The sequence below is a fragment of the Grammomys surdaster genome, unplaced genomic scaffold (assembly GCF_004785775.1).
Source record: "Grammomys surdaster isolate TR1022 unplaced genomic scaffold, NIH_TR_1.0 126298, whole genome shotgun sequence".
NCBI classification, from domain to species: domain Eukaryota; kingdom Metazoa; phylum Chordata; class Mammalia; order Rodentia; family Muridae; genus Grammomys; species Grammomys surdaster.
This window is the reverse complement of record NW_021621098.1, coordinates 7,800,818-7,812,407: the sequence shown is the minus strand read 5'-3', so window position 1 is coordinate 7,812,407 and position 11,590 is coordinate 7,800,818. Positions and strand designations below refer to the sequence as shown.

Sequence of the window (11,590 nt, the reverse complement as noted above, 5' to 3'; positions counted from 1 at the left end):
TCTCTCTCTCTCTCTCTCTCTCTCTCTCTCTCTCTCTCTCTCTCTTCCAATCCTCCCTGACTGGCCTGGAACTCAGAGGTCCACCAACCTCTGCCTCTGGGACTAAAGGCATGCATCATGACACCTGGCCAGAAATCATTTTGAATTAGGCATGTACTACTCTGAAGTTACTTTAAGATTTATTTTTATTCTGTGTGTGTGTGTTTATGAGTGCATGGATATACATTAAGTGCATGTTATCTTGTAGCAGAATTTTCCCCTAATTAATTGGCTGGATAATAAAGATGACAAGCCAATCTCTGGGTGAAAAGGAGGAGGCAGGCCTTCCGGTCCAAGACAGGAAGAAGGTACACAGGAGGGAGGAACAGCCTTTTTAGCACAGCAGGGCGGGAGCAGAATACAGACTGGGAATGGTTAGATCTGGTGGTGGATCCCACCACCACAAGATTTCCAACATAGAAGAGTTGATGAGTTTTAAGATGATGGATTCCACGGCCAGAGGTTGATTCTAAACTAAGACTGTCTGGTATTTTCCATTCAAGGCAACTCAGGTGGGCCAGACGGAAAGAATTTAGCAAGGGTGGAATTCAGCCAGGCTTTGGAACGGGAAGATTGGGCAAGGACCAAGCTCTAGGGGAGAGGTGACCTCAGCCCAGAGGAGCGCAGGCTGGCAAGAGTGATCTTGGAGCTCTGGAGAGGCAGAGCTGGCATTTGTGAGACAGGTATTAGCTAGAAGAAACACGTGATCTTGGTCTCGGGCTATGGATGAACCGGGCTGAAAACAGGCCCTGACTGCGGGTGCTTAGCCAACCATAGCATGGATTGATTGTTTTTTATAATTACATGCTACACATGCAGTGACCGAGGACAGGAGAAGGTGTTAGACCCCTGGAGCTAGAGTTACAGACAGTTTTAAGCAGCCATGTGGTTGCTGGAAACCAAACCTAGGTTCTCTGCAAGTGTTCTTAACCAGTGAGCCATCCCTCCAGTCCCAAGAAGTTACTTTATTTTAATAAAAAGAAACCATGAATGTGAAAGGGAGCATAGAGGGGCATACAGAAGGGTTGGAGAGAGGAAAGAAAAAGGGGAAATGATATAATTATAATCCCAAAGTTAACTGAAATTTTAAAATAAAGCATCTAATAAAATTAGAACCTCCCTTTTAGAAATTACCTTTCAAAAAGCAGAAAGTTCAGTATGATACAAACTCGGACTAAGGAGCAGCCAAGAGATCTAGGCGATTCAGTTTATCTGGTAATTTCAGAAATCATTAACAAATACTAAAGAAAAGAAATCAGCTCAATGTCTACATGACTAAACTCTTTATGGAAATAAATGAAAATGTTTTGTTTAAAATGTTATGTTTTCTAGAATCTTAACTATATGAGTAAATTCAATAATGATACTTTATTTTTATATAAATTAATTTCCCATGACTGTATTACACTCATCCCTCCTACTTGAATAAACGGCAGGCACTCAGTAACAGCTCTAAGTCCCCCACCACAGCATTCTATTTCAACTGTATCTTTCTTTTAGAGGAAATAATACAATTAGAGAATTCTAGATCCTCTGTTGCTTTATGTGAGCATAGGTGAGCACAGGTGAGTAATATGTAGCCAACAGTTCATCTAACATTAAAAATCATAAGGTAGGGCTGGTGAGATGGTTCAGTGGTTAAGAGCACTGACTGCTCTTCCAGAGGTCATGAGTTCAAATCCCAGCAACCACATGGTGGCTCACAACCATCTGCAATGACATCTGATGCCCTCTTGTGGCCCTCCTGTGTCTGAAGACAGCTACAGTGTACTTACATTAAATAAATAAATAAATAAATAAATAAATAAATAAATAAATAAAAATTAATAAATAGTTTAAAAAATATTATTAAAAAATCATAAGGTATTAAAAATAAAGCTTTTGAACAGTGTAAGTGGAAAACTTGAAGTATTGTTAAGCCTTTAATTCCAAGTCAGACTCACTGAGTACTAAGGGTTAAAAGGGAAAACCCACAATGGTAAAGTACAAATAACAGATATAAAGTCTGCAGAATAATATCCCCAGCTTAAGCAATTCATTAAAGAGCACTTCTCTAGAGGATATCAAAATAGAAGCTATAGAAACCAAAGAATTTGTGGTAGGCAGGCCAAAGATAGTATTTAGGTACTGCCACAAACCAGTCAAAAGAAGCAATTCTCCTGAAAAAATTAATGATAAATAACCACAAATTTTAAAACCATAGCAAGGACTAGAGATGACTCACTTGGTTAAGATAACACTTGCTGTTCTTGCAGAGGATACAAGTTCAGTTCCTAGCACTCACTGCAAGGTCTAGTCCAGGGGATCTGCAGCCCTCTTCCAGGACATATAAACACATGTGATGCAAAGTGAAACATAAATAAAAGTAAAATAAACTTTTTAAATAAATATAGCGATGGTCAACAAGCCTGTTTCCCATAAAAAAATGTTCTCTAACAGTAACAAATATGGCACTGACCACTGTAAAATCAAATAAAAATCTCAAAATATTACCTGGAATCTTTTCCCCATCAATCTTAGCTTGACTGAGAAGAGTTGAGACAGCAGCAGTGTTTTTTAATGGATTAGGCTCCACCTCAGATGCTGAACATAAACTGAAATTCTGAACACATAGAATTTCAACAATATTAAATCAACCTCTGAAACTTACCCTAATCATTTTCAAATTGTGCCTGCTAAAAATGTTCTTAAGCTAAGCCACTGGAGTGATCCTCACAGATACACCACTAAGTCCACATCCATGATCTTGCCACTGGTTGGTTACCTTTTTAGCATCAGTTACCATTGATCCCATGCTAAATTTAAAATATCTCAATGGATCTTTAATCCCATCCCTCAGGAGGCAGAGAGATCAGCAGCTTTCTGTTAGTTCGAGGCCAACCTGGTCTACATAGGGAATTCTAGAACAGTAAGAGCTATATAGTGAGAATCTATCTCAAAACACTAAAACAAAATTTTAAAAATTTAACTATCTTCCACAGTCATCTAGCTCTATGCTTTTCGTCAAAGTTCATGTCTGAACTGTACACACCCACAGAAATATGTTAAAATGACAGCATTTTAAATGTAACAAACTAAATATATTAAAATTAATTTACCTGTTAATTAATTTACTAGTTATCTTTTCCCTTATAAAATTTTATATCACTCAAAGCAGATAGTCCATCAGTAACAATAATATATAATCAATTTTTTATCTCTGTAATTGTTATAATGAACATGTAACACTACTCGTGTGTGTGTGTGTGTGTGTGTGTGTGTCTTAGGAGAGGTCACATTTAGTGGTAGAGCCAATGGGGTGCAGAAAAGGTGTCAAAGATTCCCCACAAGCTACCTGTCAAAGCAAGAAACAAATGTGGTGGTACTTGGCTACAATCCTAGCATATACCCAGATGGCTAAAGCAGGAGGATTCTTTCTGAGTTTAAGGCTGGTGTGGGCTACATGACAGGACCCTGTGTCTCAAGTCAACTTCACACTTCTCTCTCCCAAAAGTCAATTATACTGAAAAAATTGTAATGAGATCATATCATTAGTGATTCTTCTCTCTACTAACTGACGTAAATTGATTTAAGATAACTGAGCTTTAAAATTCTTATGTGAAACTGAGGAAATGGCTCTGTAGTTAAAGTCTTTGTGGAGGAAATATGAAGACCAAGTTTAGATTAGCATAGCTTCTTAAATGCCATAGCGATATGGCATTGTCCCTATAATTCTAACCTCCCAGAAGACAGAGACAGGAAGAAGATTCCCCGGAGCAATCTGGTTAGTGAAGTCAACTGTATAGGCACACTCTGGATTTAATTGAGACCTTACCTCATTGAATCAAGTAGAAGAGTGACTCAGGATGATTTTCAACATCAACCACGGACCTCCACATGCCCACACATATGCAAACATGCACATACACACATTAAAAATGGGGGGAGAAGGGGGAAGAGTGATAACTCAGCAGTTTTAGAGTACTTGCTGCTCTCCCAGGGAATCTGAGTATAGTTCGTAAAACCCATGTCCTGTGGCTCACAGCTGAATCCAGCTCATGGGCTCTCACTCCCTTTCACACCCCACAGGCACCTGCACACATATACTCACTAAAAAGACACACACATACATTAAATTAAAGTAAATCATTAAAAATGAAAGAAGGGCTGGAGAGGTGGCTCTGTGATTACAAACACTGGTTGTTCTTCTAGAGAACCTGAGTTCAATTCCCAGCACCCACGCGGCAGCTCACAACTGTCTGTAACTCTATTTCCAGAAGATCCAAAACACCCTCACCCAGACACATGCAGGCAAAACACAAACGCATATAATATAAAATAAAATAAAATAAAATAAAATAAAAAATAATTAAAAAATGGAAGACCTAGATGTGGTGCACATACCTTTAATCCCAGCACTCAAGGCAGAAGCAAATAGATCTCCATGAGTTCAAGACCAGCCTGATCTACAAAGTAAATTCCAGGCCAGCTGGGGCTACACAGTGAGACTCTTGTTTTAAAGAAGAAATTTCAGATCTGAATAATTAAAAGTTTATTTACATTCCTTTACTCTATAAATATAAATTTGTCTGAATCTTTATTCAGTACTAAGGACCGTCCTTGTGCATGCTAGCATACACTTTGCCACTGAGTTGTATCCCAACCCTAAATCTGGATGAACTCTGAAGCCAGCCATCCTTACTTTAGGTTGTCATTCAACCATTTAAGTTAAGTCACTCAAGTCAAGCCTCACTTTTCTTATCTGAATAACAGTTTATAATATAGACTGTGACTGGCATTTATGTTTCATTCCTTAGCATACTACAGAGGCAATCAATATTCATTAAACAAAAACTATTGCCGGGCGGTGGTGTGCATGCCTTTAATCCCAGCACTTGGGAGGCAGGGGCCGGCGGATTTCTGAGTTCAAGAGTTCGAGGCTAGCCTGGTCTACAGAGTGAGTTCCAGGATAGTCAGGGCTACACAGAGAAACCCTGTCTCGAAAAACCAAACCAAAAAAAAAAAAAAAACCCAACAACAACAAAAAACTATTAATGGGCCAGGCTGTGGTGGTACATGCCTTTAATCCCAGCACTTGGGAGGCAGGCGATCTCTGATTTCAAGACTAGGCTGGTCTACAGAGTGAGTTCCAGGACAGCCAAGACTACACAAAGAAAGCCTGTTTGAAAAAACAACAACAAAAAACCCAAAACAACAAAAAAACAAAACAACAAACTGTAAGGAAAGTTAAGCCATTTTACCTCCCCCTTCTTAGTGTTTAGACAGGTATAAAAAGTCTCTAAGTGAATGCTACAGTATAAATGCTGTAAAGCAGGAAACATATCCTCTTCCATATAGTGTCCTGGATGCAGCAGGTACTGAGGCACGCTCTGGAATGAAATGGTGACTACCACTTTTCTTAATCACATTATATTAATGAGTATACTGCTCATGTTAAAAAACAATTCAACAGAAAAATCCAAATTGGTAACAAATTCTTTTGGAGCTATTAATACTAATGAATCAAATGCTGACTGCACAAAACAAAATTCAAGAAGTTTTACATAAGCACTAAATACTGCTATTTATATAAAATTTAAAACACACACAAAGCTAAGTATTCTTCATACATGCGTACATAAAATCATAAAAATAAAATCAGAAGCTGTCAGGAAGCACATTTAACTAAAGAGAGGCCTGGAATAAATCCATCCTCCTGCCTTGCTTTCCAAGAAGCTGGGATTTCGGGGCTCTGCCCCCAGATCCAGTTTGCTTTACTTTAAAAAATCTGAAGTAGTTTTTTTTTAAATTCTCATTTTCTCAAATCTGAGTAGCAGATATTAAATTCTATTAATTTACTGCTATTAAATTCTAAATAATTATTCAAGAATTTCAAAATTTACAAATGTTAACACATCAACAAGTGTATAAGACTGTTCTTACAATGAAGATCTGCATACACTCAGTATTGTCACTAAGACTGGTATTAGATAGGGCAAGCAATATATAAACAATACTTGTAGCACAGCTTAGTCCAAAGGAATACATTTGGTTTCTTGCCTTTCTCATTAATCACCTCTTGAGCTTTGGAAAAGCATCTACGCAGCAGGAGTTAGAAGATACATTCAACCATGACACCTGGAAACACACCCCTAAATAAAAAGCCACGCTTCTCCAAAAAGCCACATTTTCCACCATTGGATCTGGAACTAGACCCAGCGTATTGTATGCTAGGCAAGCAGCCACCATTAAACTACATTCCCAGTCAAACAACTTGCTCATAATACTATCCACTGCTTACTTCTGCCATCATCTATTACACATTATCTATTTTAAATCTTCAACTCATGCTTTCATTCTCACTCATACAGAAAATTCAATCTAAAAGCACCAACTAGTATCCGTTCTCTTTAAGTTCACTTTGCTTTTCTTCTCTCTTTCTTTTTTTAAACATTTACCTACTATACATATATGAATAACACCAGAAGAGAACATCAGATCCTATTACAGATGGCTGTGAGCCACCATGTGGTTGCTGGGAATTGAACTCAGAACCCAGTGTTCTTAACCTCTGAGCCATCTCTCCAGCCCCTCACTTTGGTTTTCAATTCATGAACAATGGACACTGATTTTCACAGCTTTTGCATAAATCCAATCTCACTCCATACTGCTCATAGACCCTGTGTCTCTAAAATAAATTTTAACCATTTTAAAAACTTTAAAGTGATCTTTGTCTATTAACAATGACCTTTTTGCTCATATGATTTTTCTAATGTTCAGGAGATTAGGATATGGTTTATGAGGAACTCTGAGCTAAGAATCAGAATATTTATCTACTAGCCCTAAAATATATCACCAATGTGACTTATTTCACATTCTACTCTACTTTTTCTCACTAAATTAAATATTATAAATGCACCTGTATTATAGAAAGCACCCAAATACTACATGAGAAATTTTTAATTGGCATTCCACAGGTAACTTACTTTAGAAAGGAAAAGCTTCACCCTTTTTATAAATATTGAAAATAATTTCTCAAGGTAAACATTAGATATTGCAGACATAGAGTTCTGGTTTTCAATTATTTTTTCATTAATTCCTAATTTTATAGATATAACTTAGTGGTAGTAAGGATTGCCAAGCTTACATAAGACTCACCTTGGTTTGATCCTCAGCACCACAAAAAAAAGAAGTAATACTAATAGTTCTTGTAAAATGATTTATACCTTTAGAAATTTCCCTTGCTAACTGTTCAAAATCACCAAATCAACAAAACGGCATTCTTTTAAAATAAATTTTAGGAGGTTTTTTTGGTTGTTGGTGGTGGTGTTTTTGTTTTTGTTTTTTTTTGTTTTTGGTTTTGTTTTATTTTTGTGGGGATGGGGTGGGGAGAGGACTCATGTATGCATGGCCTCTAGTACTAAGGTAGATCCCCAACCCCACACAAATTCTAAGTTCTAGATTTATTTATTTATTGTTTTTCGAGACAGGGTTTTTCTGTGTAGTCACCTACCTCTGCCACCTGAGTGCTGGGTATATGCTCCACCACCACACTGGCATTAAGTTCTAGGTTTTACATCACTAAGAGATTCACTTTCTATTGCTATAATTCATTTAAAAAAGAAAAAAAAAAACCCCACATCTGTGTGTTAAATTTAAAGGCTAGCATTTCAGTTATGCTTTCCATAAAATAAAAATGATAAAAACAAGGAAACAGGAGAAGCATATGCATAAAGGTGAAACATTCTTAGTTGCTCAGTTTTATCACTATACAGCTGTGTTAACAATTTTATCAATCATTGAGAAAAGATGTTTCAAATACATAATAAGTAAGTGTGTAGAAAGCACTTAGCCCCTCTACTACACGTGATAAAGATGATTACCTGATCTGGAGCTGACTCACAAGAATGTTTCATCTGATTATCCAAGGATGAGTCAGGAGAGGGTTTAATATGATTATCCAAATTACAATTTCCAGGAACCCTTTTCGTGGCTTTATTAATTTCAATTGCAATATTATTAATTTTAACTTCTTCAGATTTAATGCCTTTCACTTTATCCTGTTGGCAAGTTACATTACCATGTGGTTTCATCTCTAAAAATGTACTTTGAGACACTGGATGAGGCATTTCTAAAACTGGTGGTGACAAACCAGTCTGTAATAAGCTCAACTTAGGAGACACTTGAGAGTCCAATTTATGTTGCTGCACAGAGTTAAATTTTGAGAGTTTAATTTTAGTCCAGTTGGAGTTCTTCTTAGTTGAGCTATTTATTCCATTTAGTATGCATTTCACAGGCTTTGTTTTCCTACTGGGAAAGAAACGATTACACTGCACATCCTGGTTTGTTTCTTTATGATGGAGTATTTGTCTTTCAACATCAGTCCCTTCCAATTTTACTTCTGCAGGCTTCTCCTCCTTTACACTTTCCACACATGATGATTCCTTTTTTACTTCTACAGTATCTGATTCAATTTCACCAGCAATTTCTTCACAAAGTTGGAGAATGCTACCTCTTTTGCTCTTTCCAGCTTGCTCCAATTCATGGTCAACACTGTGTTCAGGCACTAATGGCAGTGGAATTTGGGGGAATTTTGTGCTAGTACTCACTTGTGTATGAGCTGATTTCCTCAGTTCATTCTTTTTAGAGACCACTGAAGTAGCTGCTTTTAATTTTCTAATCTCAGCAGATACAGGCACAGGTTTTGTTTCTTCTTTTCTAATAGTCTTCTGAAGACATTTTTCAGATCCTTGGGTGCACTGAGAACTACAAGTAGAAGTTGTCTGATGCTGTAGTTTGCGCTTCTTTCCTTTGGGAGAATTTATTACTTCATTTGTAACTGAATGTCTGTCCTCCTTACAATCAGACTTTATTTCAAGCACTTTTCTTTTCACATGCTTTTGATTTACTTTAACTTTATGACATTTACTTTGAGTACTGTTACACTGTTCTCTTCTTGCTGGCTGCAAATTCTGTTTAACTGTTTGAATTTGACCCTGAATCTCTCTACTGCGCAAAGACCTGGTTGTATACTCTGTTAACTGTTGTAGTCTTTGTGATCTTCGGTTAAGTTGTTCATTCCCTTTGAAGGTTCCAAGCGATAATTTTTCCTGACATAATTTCTTCTTTTTTGAAGATTCTTGTGATTGTCCCTTCACAGATACCATATTTTTATTAATGGAGTTAGTAGCATTTTTATCAACTGTACATGATGCTGACCTTGTACTCATTCGAATTCCAAATTTAGACTGATATATTTTACTTTTGTTGGAAAATCTAACTGGTGGTTTTATAGCTTCCTTGGAGCCTGATTTCTTTGCTAGACTGTTTTGAGAACTCTCAATCTCTTGCTCTAAATTCTCATCTTCACTTTCTTTATTAACTTTGGAGGAATTTTCTTTTGATTTCTCCTGAATGGACATTATTCCTGAGTAATGTCTTTCTTTCTGAGGAGTTTTTGAGGACTGTGTCCAGGTAGGTATAGATGCTGAACTTAGTATTACCACTAAGGAGTAGATCTTAAAAATCAACTTTAACTTATATTGATGTACATTTCCAACAAAAATACCAGGTTGTTTCAAATAAGGTTGCTCTTGGCAATTTCTAAGACATGAGAAAAGCTGGCATGAATGTTGAAAGATATTTACTTTCTGCTGGATAGAGAAATGAAAATCTGAAGAAAATTCTAATTTACTATTTTCAGACGTTTTTATTTTTTTAATGAAAATAAACTTCATTCAGATCCAATTTGCTTTAATTATGATTAGTTTCCGGCCTGAACCTATTACTAGAGGAGTTATTTATCACTGACCTGTCTGCTTTGACAAAATTTCTGAAAAGTTTTTTCTTCTGAAGTCTACAGCTACTGGACGTTGATGAATCTGTAACATGTCTTATGGCTAACAGGTTTCTTTCCTTGTTTGCCAAGTTTGTTGGTTTGTGGCTTCTATTTAATCTCCTTCGCTTAGTAAAGTAATCTATTAATATAGATTTCCTTTTGTGCTGCCATTTCTGAAAAATTAAAAGATAGACATTAAGTTTTATATAATCCAAGAAACGGATCAATAGGACTACGCAAAAAAAATCTCAATTTAAATAAACTTTAACTCCTCCTTTTAGACTATATTCTTTAGAATAACAATTAAGCCTCTCAAACATATTTTTCTATTATCTTAAGACTTATTTTAAGTGCATGAATATTTTGCCTGAATATATGTGTACCACATGCATGCTTGGTAGCCACAGAGATCAGAAAGGGACGTTGGATCTTGGAACTGGAGGCACTCATGATTTGGATGGTGGAGTCAATGTATAGGTGCTAGACATTGAACCCAGGTCCTCTGCAAGACCAACAAGTGTTCTAAACCACTGAGCCATCTCTCCCACCTCTCCCAAATATAGGCTCCAATAACAACTTATCTTATTAAAAAAAAAATTAATACTTAAAAAAAAATGTATTCCCTAAGATTTACTTACAGTTCTTTTCCCACAAGATAGAACTGATGTTTCAGCCACCATAACTTAAGAAAATCTGATAAAACCATTCCTTATAACATCTTCTTAACACCTTATACAGCACCTAAAAAATAATAATTAAAATGTTTAAAAAGGTAACAATGTATTCATCCACTAACCTCTGATTAATCAAATAGCATCCTATAATCCTAATTCTACCCTGACCATTACACTAATACTTACCACAGCTCGTTTTAGACATAACATTTAATTTCATTATTTCTACCTTGAAGTACACTCTGGTACATGCATCTATTAGAATAGTATACATCTATTATATACTGTGAAAAAGTAGTTTTATAATTCAAAAAACCAATTCACAATGTAAACATTAAATGGTGTAGGGGCAGGTCTGATGCTAAGGTCCTGTTCCCCAATTGGTTCTTGATCTGCCAGCAAAGAAAGCCATGGGCCAACTGCTGTGTAGAAGGTACAGGCGGGACTTCTGGGTCCCTGGAGGAAAAGGAAGACAGAGTTTCGCCATGCTTCTGATGGAGAAGGGTTGAAGAGCCATGTGAGATCTCAAAGCAGTGGCCACACAAGATGAGGTGGTCAGTGGTATTTAGCAGAGGCTAGATGGGACTAGCCACTAAAGTTTAGGGCAGGTGGGAGGTGTGGAGCTAAGAGTAATAATAAGGGCACGTGTTTTTCTAGGCGGGAGGTAGAGCCCAGAAATTGTGCCAAGAAGGCAAGTTGAAGTTGAACAACTGTGTGTCTGTCTTCTTTTATCAGTGGATCCAAGGGAAGCTGAGAGGGGTCTGGTAGTGCAGCCTGTTCACAGAGTTAAGGCGGGGTAGTGAAAAGCTACATGGGAAAAAAAGGATTAAACTAACAAAGCAAAATATGTATGTGTAGAAAAAAATGAGTCACATAACTAAAGCTAGCTTAATTAAAACATTGAATAGGTAAAGGGTAAGAAAATCTATGAACTAAATGAAAAACACTGAAATAGCAAATAGAAGTAAAAAAAAATTTTAAGAGCCAGAAATGTAGATCACTTGGTAGAGTGACTGCCTAGAATGTACAAAACTCTGCAGGATTTTGATCTCTATCACCT

General features: G+C 36.7%; 1 protein-coding gene across 2 annotated transcripts in view; it reads right to left on the bottom strand.

Moving 5' to 3' along the window:
• Esco1 (establishment of sister chromatid cohesion N-acetyltransferase 1) overlaps positions 1 to 11,590 on the bottom strand; it is a 48,157-nt gene that overhangs the window by 21,534 nt on the left and 15,033 nt on the right. The window contains exons 2-4 of one of the 2 annotated variants that reach the window (XM_028759498.1): positions 10,495 to 10,597; positions 7,902 to 10,029; positions 2,533 to 2,641 (exon numbers count right to left, since the gene is read on the bottom strand). In XM_028759498.1, coding sequence (XP_028615331.1) covers positions 2,533 to 2,641; positions 7,902 to 9,755 — 1,963 coding nt within the window. In that variant the 5' untranslated portion in view covers positions 9,756 to 10,029; positions 10,495 to 10,597. Of the gene's footprint in view, positions 1 to 2,532; positions 2,642 to 7,901; positions 10,030 to 10,494; positions 10,598 to 11,590 lie in introns of those variants that run through there. The other variant, XM_028759499.1, reaches the window with a different exon arrangement.